The sequence below is a fragment of the Gadus morhua genome, chromosome 4, assembly GCF_902167405.1.
Source record: "Gadus morhua chromosome 4, gadMor3.0, whole genome shotgun sequence".
NCBI lineage: Eukaryota > Metazoa > Chordata > Actinopteri > Gadiformes > Gadidae > Gadus > Gadus morhua.
The window spans coordinates 2,093,298-2,117,297 of record NC_044051.1 but is presented as its reverse complement, the minus strand read 5'-3'; the positions used below and the strand labels follow the sequence as shown (position 1 = coordinate 2,117,297).

Here is a 24,000-nt window from a genome sequence, read left to right as displayed (position 1 = left end):
AACGAACGAACGAATGAACGACTTGCGAACGACTCCTCATTGCGAACTGAATCACGCGAACTGGGTCACGGAAACTAATCATTAAATCCACCACTAGTCAGCACCTGCCGGGTTAATCCCCTCCTCTCAGCCAACCGGAATCAAGCATTCTTAAATGAAGTAGAATAATTGCATTTATTATGATTTATTTTTCATGATTGTTATGATAGGGTTGTATGTAAAGTATAATGTATCAATTATACTGCTTTTATATCGTAGTATTCATTAATTTGTGTTGTTTGTAATATAATAAGTTATCACTGAACATACAGAGATGTTCTCTATGTTATTATGACTTTTAGTTTATGGTTTTATGCATATTGTCTTGTGTGTATTGTTATACATGTCATTAGTGTACGTATAGATATGATTTGTATTTTATTATACCTTTTATATTCTAGTTTTCTGTATATTATGATACAATTATTATTATACAGATATGTTTTGTTAGTTATAATAACTTACATACTCTAGTATGATGTATATAGTGTTGTGTGTATTGCATTACATTTTATTAGTGAACTTACAGATACGTTTTGGAGGCTTTGAACACTGGCAGTAGCCTCAGAAGACCCTCCTCGGAAGCATTTTTTCAGGTCAAACACATCCAGCTCCTCTTCTGATGTCAGTAAGATGAAGGCCATAGCTGACCAATGAGCAGGAGAGAGAGATTTACGGGGGAGTCTTTTTGATGTCAGGTACTGTTGGATCTCCTTCACAAGAGAACGGTCGTTCAGCTCATTCAGACAGCGGAATAGATTGATGCTTCTTTCTTGAGAGAGATCTCCAGCAATTTTCTCCTTGATGTAAGACACTGTTTTCTCCTTGGTTTGTGAGCCCCTTCCTGTCTGTTCTAGCAGATCTTGTTTAATCGGAACGATCAGTGATTTACTCCCTGCCTGTCCCAGCAGACTTCGTAGGACAATCTGATTGGTCTCCAGAGAGAGGCCCAGGAGGAAGCGGAGGAACAAGTCTAGGTGTCCGTTCTCATTCTGTAAGGCCTTGTCCACAGCACTCTGGTAGAAGAGGATGAGTTTATCTTCACCGGAGGTTGGCGGTTCTTCTGTGAGCAGATTGACCCCAGTGTTGATAAAGGACCAGAAGACATACAGGGCAGCCATAAACTCCTGCATGCTCAGATGGACAAAGCAGAACACCTTGTCCTGATACAGCCCAAACTCCTCTTTAAAGATCTGGGTGAACACTCCTGAGTACACTGAGGCTGCTCTGATATCAATGTCACACTCTACCAGGTCTGCCTCGTAGAAGATCAGGTTGCCTTTCTCCAGCTGGTTAAAAGCCAGTTTTCCCAGAGAAACAATGATCTCCCTGCTCTCTGAACTCCAGTCTGGATCTGTTTCAGATCTGCCATTGTACTTCCTGTCCCCCTGTATGGTCTGAACCCTCAGGAAGTGACAGTACATCTCAGTCAACGTCTTGGGCATCTCGTCTCCCCACTTGAATGTTTTGAAGATGTCCGCCATAACTGTAGCAGTGATCCAACAGAAAACTGGGATGTGACACATGATGTGGAGGCTTCGTGAGTTCTCGACTTGGGAGATGATTGTGCTGGCCAGCATCTCCTCTTTGAATTTCTTCCTGAAGTACTCCTCCTTCTGTGGGTCGGTGAACCCTCTCACCTCTGTCACCATGTCAACACACTCATCAGGGATCTGATTGGCTGCCGCAGGGCGTGTGGTTATCCAGATGCGAGCGGAGTGAAGCAGGACGCCCCTGATGAGGTTTGTCAGCAGCACGTCCACCGAGGTGGACTTTGTGACATCAGTCCAGATCGGGTTGTTCTGGAAGTCCAGAGGAAGTCGACACTCATCCAGACCGTCCAAGATAAAGACAACTTGGAACTGGTCGAATCTGCAGATTCCTGCTACTTTGGTCTCAATAAAGAAGTGATGAAGAAGTTCCACCAAGCTAAACTCTTTCCCCCTCAGTAAATTCAGCTCTCTGAAAGTGAGGAGAAATGTGAAGTGTATGTCCTTGTTGGTTTTGCCTTCAGCCCAGTCCAGAGTGAACTTGCGTGTTAAGACGGTTTTACCAATGCCGGCCACTCCAGTTGTCATTATTGTCCTGATTGGTTGATCTTGTCCAGGTAAGGGTTTAAAGATGTCCTCACATCTGATTGGTGTTTCCTCCATGGCTGGTTTCCTGGAAGATGTTTCAATCAGTCTGACCTCATGTTCCTTGTTGACATCTCCACTGCCTCTCTGTGTGATGAAGATCTCTGTGTAGAACTCATGCAGAGGTGTTGAATGTCCTGCTTTAGCGATTCCCTCAAACACACACCTAAACTTCTCCCTCAAATGAGCCTGGATTTTTGGTATGCAATGGACAGCATCAGATCCTAAAAAAGAAAAAAACAACAGAAGACATCAGTTAGTTGAAGATGACATTAGTTGAACCAGGTCAATATTTCCTACTAAATTATCAACTTTATGATATTTAGTGGCTTCATTAGTTGTGGTCGGAGAAGCTGGTAGTGACAAGGAATGCTTGTTACAGATTCAAAATGTTCAGGACTATTTTGATATTTTCACAGCAGTATGATTGATCTAATGATAGTAATAATGATACTGAATCAGTGTCAAGTGACTTGTTATGCTGATATAACAAGGTAATGTTGCATCTCTTCAACTGAGTTATTCTGCTGTTGATCTGCAGAATAATGCTTAACATTCTTTAAACGGATACCCCCACAATAACCCTACATACTATTTGGATCAAACCATTTAACCTGATACCCCCACAATAACCCTACATGTCTGGATCAAACCATTTAACCTGATACCTCCACAATAACCCTACATGTCTGGATCAAACCATTTAACCTGATACCCTCACAATAACCCTACATATCTGGATCAAACCATTTAACCTGATACCCCCACAAAAACCCTACATATCTGGATACGATGAAACCTGAAAGTCTATTTCTACTTTTTTCTATCTCTTGTTTCCGCATGAGTCTCAAAATAAAATTATATTTAGTTTCAAATAAAAGTTTCTTACTGCTCTGTCTTCAAAATAAGAGTCTCTTACCGGCCCACAGTGTGTCTGCCAATTCCTCCTGGTTCACCTCCATCAAGCAGAGCTTTGTGATGTTCACCACTCCCTCTATGGCGCGCCTCCTCAGCTCCTCCTTCTTACTATCCACCTCCTCCTCCTCCCTCTGACTCTCTGAGCATTGTGGGTAATCTGGGAAGTAAACCTTCCAGAGCTTCTTCAGCTCCTTGTCTAGAAAAGCGTGCGCGTTCTCCTCAGCCCTCTGGAACAGAACAAACATCAAGGAGAACTTTACTCTGAACTCACTGAGGACATCAAAAGCATCTTTCCTGGATTCACGTCCCGCTGGACAAGAGATACTTTTTAATGTTCATGGAGAGCTGCAGTCAAACGTCTCGGTGGACATTTACACACCTTGATCAGCTCTGTTTGATGCTGCTGTAGAGACTGAGCACTGGTCACCTTTGAACTCTCCTGGTGTCTGTGAGGAACACACACACAATTTTATTTCCCAGTATCAGTAGAGTCTGATAACAACCAACTGGTCTGTTTTCATCGTCTGTTTGAAACCCCTACCTCTCCTCTCTGGAGGGACGTCCATCTTTAAGCTCAGGAGGTTTATCCATAGAGTGGTCACTCTTCATGGAGACACAGCTGGGTCCAGGGGAGTCTGCTCTCTGCTGCTGGACTCTTCTAGAAAAACAAGAACCAGGATTTATGGACGTTTGATAGAAGCTGCATCTTTATGATCTCTGATAAATCCTCACCTCTTCTCAATAGACTGATTTCCATCTTTAAACCCAACAGGATGATCCATAGACCAGTCACTCTTCATGGAGACACAGCTGGGTCCAGGGGAGTCGGCTCTCTGCTGCTGGACTCTTCTAGAAAAACAAGAACCAGGATTTATGGACGTTTGATAGAAGCTGTATCTTTATGATCTCTGATAAATCCTCACCTCTTCTTAATAGACTGATTTCCTTCTTTAAACATAACAGGATGTTCCATAGACTGGTCACTCTTTAAGGAGACACAGCTGGGTCCAGGGGAGTCTGCTCTCTGCTGCTGGACTCTTCTAGAAAAACAAGAACCAGGATTTATGGAAGTTTGATAGAAGCTCAATCTTTATGATCTCTGATAAATCCTCACCTCTTCTCAATAGACTGATTTCCATCTTTAAACCTAACAGGATGATCCATAGACCAGTCACTCTTCATGGAGACACAGCTGGGTCCAGGGGAGTCTGCTCTCTCCTGCTGGACTCTTCTAGAAAAACAAGAACCAGGATTTATGGACGTTTGATAGAAGCTGCATCTTTATGATCTCTGATAAATCCTCACCTCTTCTCAATAGACTGATTTCCATCTTTAAACCCAACAGGATGTTCCATAGAGCGGTCACTCTTCATGGAGACACAGCTGGGTCCAGGGGAGTCTGCTCTCTGCTGCTTCTCTGGGCTTCACACACACACACACACACACACACACACACACACACACACACACACACACACACACACACACACACACACACACACACACACACACACACACACACACACACACACACACAAACAAACAAACAAACAAACAAACACACACACACACACAGCTGTTACTCAGACTAATGATGGAGTCATTATGTATCACTGCTGAGCTCTGAGATGGACAACAGTCACAGACAGAGAGATCCTCTTCTTACCTCTTAGCTTTGCTCTGACGGCCATGTTCCCCAGACAGAGTGGTCTTAGAGGTAGGACCCCCCTCCTCTCTCTCCTCATCCATAGTAGACTGGAGACCTGGACACAAACACAACTCATCCATCACATCATTTGCCTTTTGAACTTTAGCTGTTGAGAGAGAAGATCATTGTGACTGCGTCACACTAAAGCATTATGGACGTCATAGACCATCAATATGAACCCCACAACATAACCACACTGCCCTCACTACAGTACAGATGTGTGCAGCAGATGAGAACTGAGATGAAGAATTGAAAGCGTTGGAGACTGTAACTATGCTTAAGCTACAACACAAAAAAGATATACAATAGACTTAAAAAATGCATTGCGGTACAATTGAAATTAAAGAACGTTAGAATAATTTCTCCACTAGAAGTCTGAATTCTGTCACTTCACTGAAGCACAGATTCCATATAAATCAACTGGTGAAGCTCAAAACATCGATAGGGTATCCTCTTATGACCAACAAGTCTATTTCTCTCCCTCCATGGCTGTGATTCATTTAAACCAAAGGAATCAAGTCTAGATCCACAGGATGTCATGGTCTGTCGGTTGTCTTGTCTTGTTTTGGTATGTTACCTGTTTTACTTTGGTATCGGTCTTGTTTCTCCCCATGTCAGGTTTCCCTCCTGTGTGATTACTGCTCCCTCCCCTAATGTGTTTCAGCTGTTACTCGTTGCGTGCCCTGTGTGTTTGGTATTTAAGCCCTTGTCTTTCCTTTGTTCCTTGTCGAATCATTTTAGTTTGTGCTGAGTTGTGTCCTGTGTGTTCCCTTCCCTGTGTTCCCTGCGTCACCCGTGTTCCTTGCCTTTTGAGTTAATAAATTATCCTTTTACCTGAACTGTCTGCGATTGGGTCCTACCTGCCTGCCTGCCTGCTACCCGTGACAGAATGATCCGACCAACATTGGACCCGCTTTTTTGTTGGCGGCTGTGTTGGGGGCGTACGTGCAGCGCTGTCGCTTCAAGGCCCGGGTTGGACGGTGCCTTACAGACTATCAGGGTGGGGCTGGTGAGTGTGGAGTCCCATCCGGTTCAACATTCCTCTCCAGCCCCTGAGCTGACTCTGGTCCCCGAGCCCTGTCCGGTTCCTGAACCCTACTCCTTCCCGAGGGTGCTCCTCTTCCGGATCTTCCAGACCTTCCAGAAGGGGCCCGCCCTCTACCTCGTCTTCGCCGCTGCAGGCCTCTGCTTGCCCCCCATGCCGTCCGCCTGAAGCTCCCTGCCCTGCCCTGGTGCATTTTTCTGGCCGCGCGCCTGACATCCCTCCATTCTGCCCATCTGCCCTCCAGTTCCCCGGCCAGCCGGTCACCCCGTGCTCTGCCCCAGTTTTTTTGTTTTTTCCCTCCTCCTGGCTCCCCTCCACCCACCCTATTTGGATTTGTCTTTCTTTTTTTGCATGTCGTGGGTCGCCTGGTAGTCGACCCTTGAGGGGGGGGGGGGGGGGGGGGGGGTACTGTCATGGTCTGTCGGTTTCCTTGTCTTGTTTTGGTGTGTGACCTGTTTTACTTTGGTATCAGTCTTGTTTCTCCCCATGTCAGGTTTCCCTCCTGTGTGATTACTGCTCCCTCCCCTAATGTGTTCTGTGTGTGTTTGTTATTTAAACCCTTGTCTTTCATTTGTTCCTTGTCGAATCATTTTAGTTTGTGGTGAGTTGTGTCCTGTGTGTTCCCTGAGTTACCAGCGTCACCCGTGTTCCTTGCCTTTTGAGTTCATAAACTATCCTTTTACCTGAACTGTCTGCGATTGGTCCTACCTGCCTGCCACCCGCTACCCGTGACACAGGAACCCCCCTGTGAAAGTGGTACAGTCCAGCAACATGCTACAAGGTGGATCTATAAAACTGTAACCAGTCAACACGCACAAATATTAAACTTCTTCAAATATCCGCACAGTGAAAGGACTTCTGTCACGTCATTCTTTTAATTTGGAGTAGCATCAAGACAAACGAATCACTTGAATATTGAACGCAGTGTTTAATTGACCATTTACGGACAAATTTACCAAGATGAGATCAATATTATTGTCGCGAGCAGCACGGGAAGGATGAGACAGGAGCTCAGGTTCATCCAATTATGCAGTTCCCCATACACCGCACGATACAGACTGCCTTTGTTTACGACCAACATCAAACATGGAAAACAGCGCACCCAATAAACTAACACGTCATTCTCGGTGAACCCCCCAGAATCCCTTGTGCATCTTAATGAGCGTCTACACCTGTGGTCGCCACACAGCCCCCACCTGGGGTCAGACGTCCCGACGACCCCTGCACCCATCACACAGTCCGAAAAGTTCTGTCGGCCTACCCTACCTTACCTTATCTTATCTTACCTTATCTTTTCCGTGATTAAAATGCGTCCATGCGGTATAAAGTTAAAACAGATGTTAATGAGGTGAAAGGTTTTCAAAGCGAAGAAAGAAAAGTTCCCCGCTGCGACGAACCATTCAGATGAGGAAGTAAATGAGCTGAACCGCCCCTCGCTGCGGAGCTGAACCGGTTTGACTCACAGATGCCGCTTTCACACCAAAAAGAACCGAGAGCCAGTTCCGGGCTGGTGCTAGGGCCAGTTCCAAACTGGTTCCAGCCTTACCCCAGTTAAGAACCGGTTGGTTTCACACCGGCCAGAGCCAGCCATGGAGCCGGCGTGAGCAACGTCATGACGTCACTGCAAACGTCTCCGCTAGTGAGCTTGGACAGAAGCATACGGTCGACATCTTTCTTTATTCTGGGTGGAAATAGTAACATAGTTACGCCATTAAATGCGTTTATGGAAACATTTTTAGCGAGAAATGTGCATTTTACTTTCATAATGTTCGCTCGGTGAATGTGAAGGATGTTTGGTTTGATAGTTATGACGAAGAGGGAACGCTCCGTTCACTTGCATGGACATGGACTCATCTGGCTGCGTTGACGCGTTGAACCACCACACAATGATCAAGCGTCAGGTTAGGCGCGCAGAAGAACCCTCGCGCCAGTTTCAAACACAACAACAACAATTTCGTCTTCGATTCAATCCGTGTATGGTTCGTTCTTTGAATATTCCGATTTAAAACAAAATCAGAAAAAACAAAAAAGAACCATACACGGATTCACGTCCATTGTTTACTTCGGTGTTTTAAAAAATGCCGGTCTTCGTTGGTCTTCCTGTTTATGAAGGTACGGATAACTCCGCCCCCTGCCCCCGGCGTAAAAGCGGTTCTAGTTCTAGCCCAGCTCTAAAGCGGGGCCAGAGTTGAACCGGTTTTTAGGGGCCGGAGCCGGATCTTTGGCGGTGTGAAACCAAAGCCCTGGCCCTAGCTCCGAACTGGCCCGGAACCGGCCCCGATTTTGCGGCGGTGTGAAAGGGGCAAGAGAGAAATAGTGGAAAGCCGCAGAGAAGAGAGCCACCCCTCTCAGCGCATCTCACGTGTTTTTGACCCACACACACACACACACACACACACACACACACACACACACACACACACACACACACACACACACACACACACACACACACACACACACACACACACACACACACACACACACACACGGATCACTGAGCCAATTTATGGCAGAACCTCTCATCCACCATTCGGAACGGGACCCGGATCAGGACCAGGACCAGGACCAGGACCGGGACCAGGACCGGGACAGGGACCGGGACCAGGACTGGGACCAGGACTAGGTCTAGGACTAACATCAGATTTCTATATACATACTGTATATACATAAACACATATATATACTGTCTGTATATATATATATACACAGTACTGTTTATGTATCCACACAGTACTTTTGCTGGGACTCACACCGCTACATACTACCGAATACTCTGTTGGCACAGGAGAAGCTCTGCCTCGTGAGAACATGTAAATCTCTTAGGAGTGCCCTACCCCAGAGTCATGTGACTCGGGGTAGGGCAGACAAACCAGACCGACGAGTTCACCTTCAGTCAGAGCCAACAAACACTTGCAACCACACGGCAGTTAATTCCACTGAACTAAAACTAGGTTTACCTAGAAAATTCAAAATGTATAAGATGGAAGAATAACTAATAATAATATATTTTTAAAAAATATCGCTCTGCACGTGGGGAACTTTATTCACCAATTAATTGATGATATAACCCCCCACCCTCCGATACGACTAGTTATATTGAAGTCCTTAATAATGGTATGGATAAATCGAAATGCATGATATTAATGATAAGGAAGTCATAATATTAGGAGACAAATAAATAACACTTCGAACTCCTCCTTATTCTGGTTCAACATGTCCCCAGGTGTCTCTGATGATTTAAGAGTTTTAAATGTGGCATTTCTTTATGATTTGTTGCGGCTGTGGACCGACGGCCCGCCCTCGTATGTAAACCCTCCTTGTGTTTGACATTTGTATGCAAACTGCCAGAAGCAGGGAGGGGTTAGACAGTGTTTAAGGATATATGTGGTAATGGAGCAGGGAGGGGTTAGACAGTGTTTAAGGATATATGTGGTAATGGAGCAGGGAGGGGTTAGACAGTGTTTAAGGATATATGTGGTAATGGATCAGGGAGGGGTTAGACAGTGTTTAAGGATATATGTGGTAATGGAACAGGGAGGGGTTAGACAGTGTTTAAGGATATATGTGGTGATGGAGCAGGGAGGGGTTAGACAGTGTTTAAAGATATATGTGGTAATGGATCAGGGAGGGGTTAGACAGTGTTTAAGGATATATGTGTTAAGGGAACAGGTTGGGGTTAGACAGTGTTTAAGGATATATGTGGTAATGGAACAGGTTGGGGTTAGACAGTGTTTAAGGATATATGTGGTAATGGAACAGGGAGGGGTTAGACAGTGTTTAAGGATATATGTGGTGATGGAACAGGTAGGGGTTAGACAGTGTTTAAGGATATATGTGGTAATGGAACAGGTTGGGGTTAGACAGTGTTTAAGGATATATGTGGTAATGGAACAGGTAGGGGTTAGACAGTGTTTAAGGATATATGTGGTAATGCATCAGGGAGGGGTTAGACAGTGTTTAAGGATATATGTGGTAATGGAACAGGGAGGGGTTAACCGTTAGACAGTGTTTAAGAAAAAAATAATTATTATTATCGTATTTTTTTATACTGGCTCATGATAGGCCCCCTGATCGGCGTAGGCCCAAGACAATGTGATTGTCTGAAACGTGTCTGAAACGGCCAAATGTCGGCCTATGAACACTCCCAGCCCCAGGGCCCAATGGCAGGTTAATGCAGGCCTGGTTGCCATGGTAGCTGTTTATGTTGGCTTTGGTGCACGCGTGTGTGTGTGTGTGTGTGTGTGTGTGTGTGTGTGTGTGTGTGTGTGTGTGTGTGTGTGTGTGTGTGTGTGTGTGTGTGTGTGTGTGTGTGTGTGTAGGGGGGAGAGGGGGGGGATGGGTCAGGTAGGGGTTACACCTCCAATTTAATCCCCGGCCTTGGAGCTGCACAGGGTCCCACAGGGGAATATGGATTATTGTGTTTGGATAGACGATGTATGGTGCATTGCTATATTTGTGAATGGAATAAATATTGAACCTTTGAGCTTAGTGTTCCATCCTTTGAATGATCTTTGCTGCACTCCCTATCAACATCAAATCAATTTATATCAAGTCATTCATAATATTGATTGGAGACTCATGTCTTGTGACAAGACGATTTGAAGAACATGTACTGTCTAGTAAAACGTCAGATGGATGGTAGACAGATTCATAACCAGAGCTATAACAAAAATAGAGTTAAAGTGCCACCTAGTGTACATCTAACTTACTGCATTTTATTTCATTAATTGAGTGCTGCAAGCAGCACTCAACTATTGTTATTCTAAGGCTTTATCTTCCTTACTTTCATTATAATTCTGCAAAATATTGTGTATTTAAGTTCTCAGTCTTGCTTTGTTTGCCACTGAGCCTTCAACTGTATATATACCAGTTTACCTGACGTTTGGAAACCCTCTTGTTGACAAGAAATTAAAGTTCAATTTTAAAGTTATTCCATTCCTTGTTTTTCAGTTCTCCCTGTCCACTCTCCTCCTTTTATCCTAGTCAAGTCTGATAGATACCAGTTGATACTGGTCTGGTGGTTTATTCTCTGGTTTAGTGCTGCTCTGGCCCTAACCCCAACCAAGGCTTCTTTGCTAGCCTTGTGGCCTATGCAACAGTAAAGACTTCATCGCTGTCTTGCTCCTCCCCCAGTCCCATGACATCATACACGGTCAGCGCAACCCTTTCTTCCCCTGGATGGTGGAGGTCTGATGATTTCCCTTTAGCCTACACTGGTACACAAATTACAATTAAAGCCTAGAAAAATGTTGAGGTGTTTAATATTGATTCAGTAATACTGCCACCCACTGCTAAGCTGTTCTGCAGTTTGGTTGACGGTTATTATGGTCGGGGTCAGTAGAGGGCGCTATAGACCTTTAAATTAGGTGCAGATTTAAAACCTCCGCCCTCCCGGGCACTCAGTGTTATGTTTTGTCGTAGTTTTGTGTATATTTTTGTCGTGTAGTTGTGTTTTGGTGGTTTTATTCCAGAAATTATTTAATTGACGTGCTCATAAGCACAAACACTCACACACACACAGGAAATCACACACACATACACACAAGAGAAAGGAGACCATGTGATAAGGAAGACATTCTACTGTTTCCACAGAGAGCTCAACTTCACAACCCTGCTGGCTGTGAACAACCTTTTTCGGTTGATGTGTGAATGTGTGTGTGTGTGTGTGTGTGTGTGTGTGTGTGTGTGTGTGTGTGTGTGTGTGTGTGTGTGTGTGTGTGTGTGTGTGTGTGTGTGTGTGTTGGGCTTTTTTTTTACATTCAACCTTTCATTTGTGTGTAGTATATTATTAATGGTCAGGGTTCGAACCCATTACAGCTTTTATTTAACATTATGATCAGAAAAACGACACGTTCAAAACAAGAACATCCATCCGAACATTACATTCATGTACATTTCTATAACCCCCCACACACACACACACCGTATCATCTCCTATGTGTGGCAAAGATACTGGGCCATACTCCTTGATTTCCAGGAAACAGCTTTATGTTTATGTAATTTCATCCAATCCTGTTTACAGTCACAATAAATTCATCGATCACATTTTGTACAATGCAGACTATCTTGTTTAGAAGAAACACTTTAGTTAGGACCATATAGTCTCTATGGTTCGACCTGTTAGGGGCTGTAACTGGAATTTCAGTAACTGGATTTGAAAAATTCCTAGAAAACGTTAAAAATATATATATATATTTAGAAAGTTGAATATAAAGCGCGTCAGCCAATCATTATAATCAACGGCCCGAAATAGATGCATAGTTAATTAAACATCGTACTTAATCCTTGATGATGTACACACTTGAGAACGCTGCTATTATTAATCTGCGTCTCCATTCTTTCTGTACATAGCATCCAACACAAGCTATATCTTTTAATATATTTAATCTAACAATTACAGCATTGGCCCCGAAGGCAATCGAAAACGCAGCATGGTTCCATTTTTAAAGGGGAGTTATAACTATAGAAGAGATGGCCTGAGATAACTCCTAGCATAGCCTGACATTTTAGTTTCATTTTGATTCAGGTTTATCCAAGGACTCCCACTGGCTGTAGTCGTGGCTGTACTGTACACTGTCCTGTAGTGAGGAGAGGCAGAGGTAACCCTAACCCTCACCCTCACCCTGGAACAGAGTACCCACGGGAAGGGAACACACGTCTACGCTCACCACTGCGTGAACTTTGATAGGTCACTAGTACACGCTACGAGACCTGCAGTATCGCACGAGGAGGCTCTAGAAAAACGCATCATTCAGTTCTATGTGGTATTCCCATATTTTGTACAAGACTTTGAATTTTGACCTTTAAGTAGTCCCCTTGGGTTGATTATGGGTACAGACAAGATTAGTCTTTGAGGTGTTTAACACACATGGAAGAAATTAAGACATTCTGAGTTGAATTTGATTCAATTGATTTCAATTCACAGTACTTAATCAATTGTAGGCAGGTGGTTTTGCAATCAAGGAAGAACATATAATATACACATGAACAAAATAATATCATGGTCGAAACCCTGACCTAGCTTGACCTACATAATGATGCAAATTGTTCGCAGTTAAGTACACAGTCCATCTATTGGATGTAATCATAATAAACTGAATCATTATAGAAAGAGGTTAAAGGTGTCATTGCATTGTTTTTTCATAAATTTAGCAATGAATGCCCTGTGAGTCGGTTCTGGTGAAAAATGCGCTGTTGCTTCTGTTTTCACGCTGTTCTAGTGTGGTGGAGAAAGTGGGCGGGGAGGGACGACATGATTTTGGCTCTTACTCATGAATATTCATGACATGCAAATGTCTCGCCTCTGATTGGCTAACAGCACGGTCCGTCAAAACCAATTCAACTTTCAGAGAGACTCAGAGAGAGGGAGAAGGAGAGAGAAAGACACAGAGAGGGAGAAGGAGAGAGATAGAGAGAGAGAGAGAGAGAGAGAGATAGAGAGAGAGAGAGAGAGAGAGAGAGAGAGAGAGAGAGAGAGAGAGAGAGAGAGAGAGAGAGAGAGAGAGAGAGACAGAGAGGAGAGAGAGAGAGAGAGAGAGATTGAGAGAGACAAAGAGAGAAGGAGAATGAGAGAGAGAGAGAGAGAGAGAGAGAGAGAGAGAGAGAGAGAGAGAGAGAGAGAGAGAGAGAGAGAGAGAGAGAGAAGGAGAAGGAGGGAGAGAGAGAGAAGGAGAAGGAGGGAGAGAGAGGGAAGGAGAAGGAGGGAGAGATAGAGAGAGACACAGAGAGAGGGAGAAGGAGTGAGAGACAAAGAGAGTTGCAAGTTATAAGTTAAGATCACACAAACTCTTTGATAGATCATACAACCATTGCCAACTTCTCCATGAATGCAATTTAAAACATTCTTCAACGCTGGTTCTAACCATGCATCTGTTAAATACCATACATTTTTTTAACACATTTTCAGAATTTAATATCCAATATTCCTTACCAAAATATTAAGCTAAACTTTAATTTCACTTAAATGATTTCCTCCAGTATTAGGTCTCTCTCACAATATCATATGCTACAGCACACCAGGGCAACACACTAAACTAATATACCTTTTCCATGCCTTTCCTGTTTTCACCCATTTCTGCTACCTTTCACAGTTGTAATTCTAAGTGTGTCTAGTCAATACCAGTCTAATACTGACGTATAAGCTGAATTTAATACTAATTCACCAACTGACGTCAGTTGGTGAGGCATTTCTAATTCACACGTTTATGCGTCTATTTTCTTTCATTATCATTTTCACATTTCAAATAGGATAAAATAAAAAATATATATAATAGGTAAACTAGGTTTGTTTAAAAGTCAAAGTCCAATTTATTTGTGTCGCACAGTATCAGACAGAGTGGTCAAATGAGGAGGGGAGAGAAGGGGAGGAGGTTATGTGGTGAAAGCGATATTGAAAAGGTGGGTTCTGAGGGCCTGTTTGAATGATAGGAGTGTGTTAAGGAGCTTTACCGACCGAGGCAGCTGAACCGAAGACGGGTTACGACCCAACCCCGCGCTGGCTCATCCAGTGACGTACACACACACACGAGGGATCAGTATGCTGAGTGACTGTTCATGTTAGCAGGCTCTTCGGGGGAGGGGAGGGGGGGGGGGGGGGGCCCAAGGGCCGGGGGATGACGTATCAAGCAGTGGCGCGCATCATGACGCGGCCTGTCATTGGTCGATGGTCGATGAAGCAATGCGGGGTCTTTTTTTCCGCGAGACATTCTCGTTTTCCAAGAAGATGAAATAACGGTCACGATCTTGGTGGTGTGGGGAGGGACTCTGCTCGACATACTTCGATGTTCACTTGAATCAATCAGCAATCGTAAAAATAAATCGCCCCCTTTTTCTTTGCTGTTTCCACTCTTAGTACACAGCATTCGATATGGCATATTCCTATTTGGAGGTTGTGCATTACTTAGGATATTTCTAATAATGACAGTTATATGTCTTCTGTACAGGTGTCACCAAGTTCAGAGCAGAGGCACTTGGGCGTGATCTCCACACCATAGCCCAGCACAGAAATCATTTGACCATAATAATAGTGCATGTAGAATAGTAGTACATTCTTTACTTCATTGCATTCCACTTGGATGTAAGGAGTTTTGACCATTTAAAAATGCAAAAAAACAAAAAAGATGAATGCATTACTTAAAAGCAGGCTGCATAAAAAAAAATAGGAAATCAACCATCCTCACTCCTTCATTTTTCCAAGTACTCCCTCCTGCCTCCCCTCCACCTCTCCTTCTTCGTCCCCCCGCCCCCCCCTCACCCCAGCCACCCTACCCACCCCAGCCCTTAGCCCCTTCCCCACTCTCGGTGGTATTAAAGAGATGAGGAGTCGCTGGGGATTGTCAGAGAGCCAACCTCACCTCCCTCCTCTTCATCATCTCCAGGGCTTTGAAGCCTTCCTGTGTCCCTTTCTGCTGTCGTGTTCCCTGGACAGGAGGAGAGACCCCAACAGCGCGCCTTGAGATGCCCTCACACGTCAGACCAGGTATGGACGAGGATGAACTCCAGATACTCCACTTTGTTAACTTTCCTCCCTTCACTCTTGATTTTGTGAACGTGTTTTAATTGTTTGAGAGATATCTATTCTCATATATTTCACCTTTAACATTAAAACTATGCCTGTACCTTTTACCGCTAAACATAAGTTTCAAGATCCGTATTTCTTAATCTTGGAGGCGGAGGGGGGGGGGGGGGTTATATGAATACAAGCCTGAACTATTTTAGCGTTTTAATGTCTGTCTCATTGTCTCTCCTTTTTTTTGTCTTTTGCTCCCTCTCTCTATCTCTCTCCCCCTCTGTCTGTCTGTCTGTCTGTCTCCATCCTCTCTCCCCCTCCTCCCTCTCTCTCTATCTCCCCCTCTGTCTGTCTGTCTGTCTCCATCCTCTCTCCCCCTCCTCCCTCTCTCTCTATCTCCCCCTCTGTCTGTCTGTCTGTCTGTCTGTCTGTCTGTCTGTCTGTCTGTCTGTCTGTCTGTCTGTCTGTCTGTCTGTCTGTCTGTCTGTCTGTCTGTCTGTCTCCATCCTCTCTCCCCCCGCCTCCCTCTCTCTCTCCCTCTCTCCCGCGGTCTATATCCAAGGGTCCTTTGCGTGGCTGGGCGCTCTGTGTCTGGTGCTACGGACGCCGACGGACACGGTGCGTGCGGCGCCTATCTGCGACAACGGCCAGGCGAGCTGCCAGGTCCTCTCACTGGCTGACCTCTTCGATCGGGTCATCCAGCACTCGTCCAGGATGCACGGCATGTCCAACGACCTGCACTCCCAGTTCGTAAGTCGTTTGGACAGGCATGCTTTGAACCACATTAGACCTTAAATTTCTATTTTTAGCCTTTCATTCAAACAAGACTCTGATCTTGATCTGCTGAAATAGCACTTTGATAAGCAGCAGTAGTTATTCATCCTTAATCATGTTTGTATTATTATTTGATGTTGCATATATTATTACATTCTAAATAATGCTACTTATTCTGAAGCGATTCTAACGGAATAAGAAATTAGTGGAGTTTAAGGTTCTGTGTGGTTGAAAGCTTGCTTTGTATTTTGCTCCTGCTTTGCACTGAGCCACCTGACTTCACGCGTTAGTTGTTACCTAGGTGATACTAATCAGCGTAGATCCAGATTCAAATCACAGGGAGGGATTTTTACCTTGGGAATTGTCACTTGTCACTATGCATTATTTCTAGTCAGATTTAACAATATTGATATTTAAACAGAATGCAAATCAATTCTCTTTCCCATTCACGTTTCATTTTCGTCTTGACCCTCACATGACTCATAGCCACGCCACCGTCCCACCCCGACGTTAACCTGTCCTCTTTATCTCTTGTCCACCAGGAACAGTACTTCCTACCCAGTAGGAATCACATCAGCAACAGGGTCAACAGAAACTGCCACACCTCCGGGATCCTGACTCCCAATGGCAAGGAGAATGCACAGAGACTTGCTGTGAGTACACCCTCCTTGCTTAGGATGAAGCTTATATCTCTTCTACACAAGACAACAAGAGTTAATCTGTAGCTTCCTTTGTCTCCGAATGTTACCGGCTATTATCAAGTTACGAATACTGAAATAGAGCTGGGCGAGTATAACAAATGGAATTATCGTCTTCATTTTTCGCCCTGGGGTTTGTTCTAGTGGCATGGGAGCTTGAATAAAAATGTCTCTACCTACTTGGTCATCATATCTTTAAACACAATGGAACAAACTCAAGTCTACATGGCCTTTGGAACAACTAGAGGGAACCAAATCCAGTCGCTAGATGTCAATGTTAAACATATCAAGACACATGGTCATGGCAGATAGCCAACCATACCCAATATGTTTGTGTCCAGACACTGCTCACCCCGTAAGGCTCCCGCGATGCATCGCTGATCTCCACTCTCTCGCTCCCATCCTCCAACTCCTGCCCCCCCCCACACCCCCTGGGTCCCTGCAGGGAGAGGAGCTGACGGAGGTGATCCTGAAGCTGCTGTGGGCCTGGAGGGACCCTCTGTGGCACTTCCACCAGAGCATGGCCCACCACGACGACTTCAACAGCTTCAGCTCCAACAAGGCCCTGGTGATGGGCGATCTGGTACACGAGCTACGCACCGGCGTGGAGAAAGTAGCCGAGAAGGTACGCGCCCCCCTTTACTGAAATAGTATACGTGCTGTGGTTTGTTTGCTGCCTTAGGCTTCTAGATCAAGAATATCCAAACGACAATTGTAATGTGTTGGAAGAATTTTGTCAGGAACTAATGGCTAAACCCTCGAGCACATGTCAGTGACTCACTCCAAGTCCAGCATTCGTCTGTGAGCATGACAAAAGAATGACTCAAACCGCAAATGGGCCGCTAGAGGGGGAAGCAATCAATTAATCAGTCATTAACCATTTCTACGGTTATATTTTAAGAAAACCAGTACGCTTGCATATGAATCCCTCATCTGTGTTCCAAATATGTTGCTCCATTTCCAACCATTAACAAAAGCGTCTGCCCGACAATGGAAAGACAACCCTAAAGACGTTCTCCTCTGTTGCTCCAGATGCAGAACCTGGGCATTATCAGCAACTTGGTCAACGGTCTGAGGTCCCCTGAACAGCTGCTGCCCTCGCCCGTCAGACCCCAGTGGAGCCTTATGAATGACTATGACCTCCTCTTCTGCCTTCGCCGAGACTCCAACAAGGTTCAGAGCTACCTCAAGATCCTCAAATGCCGCATAGTTCCGGAGAATGACTGCTGAAGGCCAAAAAGTCCAAAAAAAGAGACTGTGCACAGCCAACCCCCCCCCTTGCCAACCACTTGAATGGTGATGGATGAGTGACCATACCAGAACCAACACTGGTTTAGCGGACATGGTTTTCTATTTGCACTTTCAGAGGCTCATTGAGACTCTTGTTGATTCACTTGAAAATATGTATACTGCTTATTCCTTCTTGTGAAGCTTGGAGTAAACACGGGACCATTCTATGTAGATTTGGTTAATGCTACTGCTACGGTTTATGTTGTGTGTGCACAAACGTGGGTTTCACAAACGTTTGTGAACACACTACACAAACAGAATCAGGGGAATCAAATTTGACTAGAGCTTGCTGAAGGCTTTGTGAAAAGGGTGGCTATCTTAGAACGAATATGAATTAATGACAATAATAATGTGATGCATCTGATGGAACAGAGAAGAAATAAAAGCAATGTTTTTTAGAAGTCTATAGAAATCGTTTAATAATAATGCACTTTCCCTGAGATTCTACATGAGATTCTTGCATAAGAATTGAAGAATCAGCATTCATGTATTAGGAACTAAATAAAAAGAAGCAATTATGAAATTGCAAAAGAATCTTGAATCAGAAGGCTCACTGTGTGTGATTTGCATGACGACTTGTTAACCAAATGAATAATTCCAAATTAGAGGGGTAAAAATATACCGATATCGATATGACCGATATGCAAAATACAGGTTTATCGGCCATTATTCAATATATATTGTGGTATCCTTGGGATTGAGCAGCGGTCATGGAGCAAGTCATCTTAAGTATTATTTTGCTTCTAATGCATAATGTTAAGTGCAGTGTTTGGCAAGTTACTAACAAAGTGTAGTGAGGTAAGCTACCAGCTAGTTACTTTGCATTAAATCAAGCGCCCCTACATTGAATCACCCCTGCCCCCTAACCCCACAATATGGCAACAGTACTTAAAGGGGTAGTTCGGAATTTTGGACATAGGGCCTGATTCCCAAGTCAGCATTGGTATTCTATATGACTGGAGACAGTTTTCAACACATTTCATACAGTCCTTCTAGTTGCAGAGTTCGCTCGTGCTAGGCTAGCGCAAGTCAACGGGCAATGCTAGCCTGCTATTAAAAACATTCTTACCCACTCCACAGTACACCCGAGGTAAATCAATTATAACGACAGACTATAAATCTAAATGTCTGTTTATAGAATAATGTTAGAAATAAAACCAACCTTGCATTGCATTGCATTTTGAGGGAATTGCGGGGTCTCAGCAGCAGTGTTTATATTCCTGTACGTAGGCTACGGCAGCGGCGGACTGATACCTAGGTTACCTGCCGCTGTCATTGCTACAAACGCAGAGTACAGTGAACGAAGGAATTCTATAAGCGTATTCAATTAACAAGATATGCCCACGTTTGGAGGAGTTAGGGATGCATCTGCTTTTGAAGACGATCATGAGGAATTTGTTGTATCCAACGAACCGTACATGTACGAGCCGGTGTTTTGATGTCCAAGCCAGCAGCAACAAGCCACAGTTGAGTCCTTTCTGGATCTCCCACTGGAAATTGGTGGACACTTTGTGGTGCCCATCTGTACCGTTTATTTCTACAATTTCTAAAAGCACACTGAACCATCATGTTGCCTAGTCGTTCAATTGCGCTTCTGTCCCACGCTTCTCTGTTTACGTTCTTCTGTCGTGATTCGGTTACAAATCTAACCAGCGCATAGTAAAATTCCGCTTCTGCTGAGAAAGTAGTCCCTCGATGATTCATGCAAGGTTAGTTTTATTTCTAACATTATTCTATCAACACAGACATTTAAATCTATAGTCTGGCGTTATAATTGATTTACCTCGGGTGTACTGTGGAGTGGGTAATAGCAGGCTAGCATTGCCCGTTGCCGTGCGCTAGCCTAGCACGAGCGAACTCTGCAGCTAGAAGGACTGAATGAAATGTGTTGAAAACTGTCTCCAGTGATATAGAATACCAATGCTTACTTGGGAATCAGGCCCTATCTCCAAAATTCCGAACTACCCCTTTAACTAAATCCAAGATATTTATGCTTCACATTGAACCAACTTCAATCATTGACTTGGTACACATTGAACCAAGTCAATGCTCTATTGGTGATCAATACAACTGTCAGTCAACCAGATAGGCAGGCAAAATATTTTCAGTGCAATCGTTTATTCCACAACAACCTGTGCTGTCTCGTACAAAAACTGTCAAACATTTGCACCCATACGGATATATCTGTGATAGGTCAATATCAGCCAATAAAATCAGCCAACCGATATATATCGGTCGGCTCCAAACAAGACAAGAGATACTGCAGACTAAAAGACCCTTCCTGGAAGATAATGTTCCATTTGAGAGGCCCACGTGTGCGATATACCTCATGTTAACTTTAAAATGTCATTACGGTCGATTTAGGCATGTCTTCATAACCCTAACCCTAACCCTAACCTTGCATGCGTTAACGTGTCTGTCCCTTAACCTTTAATGTGCACGCAGAGACAATGACCCATAGTATCAACTATGTGAGTCACGGTGGTACCGCCTGACCCCATTACCCAGCTTAGACCTGATGAATTGATCCTGATGAAGATAGCCTTTCCATACCATACCAGACCCTATCATCTTAGAGTCTGCCGTCGGCAGTGTTGGTCATCACTAAACCTTGCATTTGCAGCATTTTAAGAGGACCGGATTGGATCCTCCAAACCCGATGAAGTTCATAGAGGTGCCGTATTTCCGAAGTGCCATAAGCGAACAAGTTTAATCGAAGTAAAAACATTTGTCCAAATCAAACTAAATCCAAAGCAGCCTATTATATTGTATGTATTTCAGGGTTCACTGATTGGCCGACCAGTTCGGGTTCTAGCTGCCTGCGTAGGGCTGGTTCCTGACATAATATCTGGAGACAAAACCTGGAGGTGAGCTGGCAAGATTTAGGCTGGCTTCATCATCATGTCAAACTAAATTCAACCGTTGTCCTCCAAGAGATTAAGTAATGCAGGCCCCGGAAGATGACGTCTGAGACTGCCAAGGGACATGCATGTTTGTGTCTGGGAGAGGAATGTTGTGCCCCAACATCGTCTCTTCTTATTTAACTCATGCACTGGCTCAGCAGATGTTCCCTCGTACTTTGTTCATCCACGTCCATCATCGCCATGAGTCACGTCAAGTCTGGCCTATTGACCCTTCCAGGCCACCGTCTTCCACCTCATTAATAGTTTCCACTGTCGTCAGAGAATGCATCAGCATAAACTGGGGTGGGATGGGGGGGCTTTAAATGCTACTGGGAAGGGAGAGAGGGGGTGAAAGGGTCAAACAGTTGACTTATCGCCGAGGACAGCTGCCAGTTGCTTTGGATCAACGCATGGCTCACAGGGCAGGACGTGATACGCAGGAGAGCACGCCATGAGCTGCGGTCATGTCGTTTTACGTCGTTTTTCAGAGTCATGCTCGTTCACGTGACTGAGGACTACCGGGAGACTATGTTTGCAATGCAGTGCTATCATTAGTAGTAGTATCAATAATAGCAGTATTAACCTTGTTGGTAGTATTGGCAGTATTACTCGTAGTTTGGAAAAGTAATGTGTCAAACCACAACATACAACATGTAATGCAGCTAGCTAGTACAATCCTAATTAAAAAACAGGTTTACCTTAATACTGGGATGAGGGGAAGCAAGCATGCATGTCCTTGACTTTCTATGTTATATTGGTAGTTTACATTTTAATTATGGATGCATGGTTTGGAAATGGCGCTCAAATTGACTTGGCTTGAAATCGGAGCGGGTTTGTTTGCAAATTAAACAACAGTCCATTTTATAATTTTTTTCCAATGCTCAATTCGTATGAATCGCACCTTTCCTTTGTAACCCGGAACACCCGCTCTCTGCCCGCTAGTCTCTGTTCCGCCGACCTCACATTGATTATTTTCTCAGATACTTCGATGAATTCACTAAACTAAGCTGCTACGCTATAACTACAACTACAATAACAACGTGTGCAGTGTTGCCAGATTTGTGACAGTTTCCACCCCTTTACCAACATTTAAGTATAAACAGTTTTTGAGTGTATTAATGATTTATGTGTATTAGCTGCATTATAACCTAATTTTAGCTGCCATGCGAGCCGCCAATTAAAGCTTGGCACGCCCCATCAGTCTCTCGAGCCACACAATAGAGTGGCGAAGTCACGCCCCTTCCGGTAGGGCTCATGGGACCTATGAGATCGAAAAATATGAATGGGTGTCAATGGAGAGAAAGTAATTATTTTCTGGTCCCAGTCTTTATAAACCCCGGATTACACATATGTTGTTTGTGGATTTTAATTATAATTTTTCATGTCAAGAGTTTGACCGCTTATTGAGCAATTGTTCAGTTAAAGGCTGTAGAGAAAACACAATGAGAAAGACTGCATGTCTCGTTTGTGACGTCAAGCTCCCTGCGAGGCGTGGACAAGACCGACAATCTCCCCATCGGCTTAACTGAAACTCTCCCCATGCCCCGACTTGTAATGGTTTTCACCTCTTTCGATGCTTTTATCCTCCCCTTGGAAAAAAAGCCGTGAAGTGGAGCAGAGAGGTCGACATGAGTACCAAGTGCGGGTGGTGACGTATATCATTCGCGTCGAGAGCAGCGAAGAGCTGTAGTTCACAAAGCGGCCTAACACAAAACCTAACATTATCAAACTTCTTCGCGAACATTTTTAGTTTTTTTGCATGAAAGATTATCATTTAAATCCACAAACAACATATGTGTAATCCAGGGCATATAAAGACTGGGACCAGAAGATAATTACTTTCTCTCAATTAAACCCATTCATATTTTTCGATCTCATAGGTCCTATGGGCTCTACCGAAAGGGGCGTGAATTGGCCACTCTATGGGCAACACTGATTTAAATCATACACTGTAAGGACTATCTATGGTAAATGTACGGTTTCTGATGGTTCTCCATATTTAGATCAAGAAGGTAACACATATAATATTATCCTCATTCTCATCCTGGAGGACCAATTCCAGTACATTTCCCTGCGTGCTAGTGACGTAGCATTTCCGTAGCACGAGCCTCATTGAACTTCAATTCATCTCAGTTCACGGTAGCTTCCGTCATTAAAGACAGCAGCCCGATGGCATTTCAATTAATCACAGTAAAATCGCTTCATTACTCAAATAACGTATTAACTCATTCAAGCATATGGATCCAGTCTCCTCCACTTACCATTGTTTAGTTCAATTTCCAAACTAAGTAAATTCCAAACCGCTAGGCTGCTAAGCGAAGCTAGTTAGGATGGCGGGGTCGTCAAAACAAAATATCACAACACGTCGCATATTCATTAATAATCACGTTTCCCTTATCCATTTAACATCAAATATATCAGCAAAATATTCCGGTAGTCAGTATTTCATTGAAAGAAGTCTGAGTAAAGTTGGACCGTTCTCCACCACGGGTGACTCAAGGCTGTCACAACACATATCCTGCGGGCGGCTCGCGCTATTCAGGACGTCTGGTCACTAAGGTCAGGAGGACATCAGTCGAGATGGCCAAAGGAAACCCCTCAAAAGGTTATGTCTGCAGAAGAGGGTAAATAAAGAAAGAAAAACTTTGAGTGTAGCAGGATTGTAACAGCCTATTTGGTATCGTAGTTTTTGCGATTTACAAGGGGGAGACTTGTTTAGACCAAGAGACTAACTCAGATCAAAGATGTCATAGAGGAGATTTTGTTCTGATACAAAATGTTTCTCAAAGGTGGTGTTTCTCAAACAACATTTACCAGGATGAAAGTGAATCGGCCAGCATGTTTGGAGATAGGTCCAGCAGGTGCCTAGAACTGAATGAATCTAGAATTGAATGAATCCTGTGGGCCAGTGGCGGACTCAGACTGTTTGAAGGGCAGGGCGAAAAAATAAAAAGGGCACATTTTGCACAACCTGGGGCC

The 24,000-nt window shown here is 44.1% G+C and overlaps 2 protein-coding genes across 2 annotated transcripts; one reads left to right on the top strand and one right to left on the bottom strand.

The window, feature by feature from the left end:
• Positions 1 to 494: 494 nt before the first annotated feature.
• On the bottom strand, positions 495 to 3,746 carry LOC115541436 (NLR family CARD domain-containing protein 3-like). Its single transcript, XM_030353172.1, has 4 exons — positions 3,634 to 3,746; positions 3,472 to 3,538; positions 3,094 to 3,319; positions 495 to 2,398 (listed from the first exon to the last, which is right to left on the bottom strand). Exons 1-4 carry the CDS (start codon positions 3,699 to 3,701, stop codon positions 510 to 512), a joined length of 2,250 nt encoding a protein of 749 aa, XP_030209032.1. The 5' UTR covers positions 3,702 to 3,746; the 3' UTR covers positions 495 to 509.
• Positions 3,747 to 15,195: 11,449 nt separating this feature from the next.
• Positions 15,196 to 18,607, top strand: prl2 (prolactin 2). Its single transcript, XM_030353247.1, has 5 exons — positions 15,196 to 15,326; positions 15,919 to 16,106; positions 16,673 to 16,783; positions 17,274 to 17,453; positions 17,861 to 18,607. The coding sequence occupies exons 1-5, from the start codon at positions 15,305 to 15,307 to the stop codon at positions 18,056 to 18,058; spliced, it is 699 nt and encodes a 232-aa protein (XP_030209107.1). The 5' UTR covers positions 15,196 to 15,304; the 3' UTR covers positions 18,059 to 18,607.
• Positions 18,608 to 24,000: the final 5,393 nt, after the last annotated feature.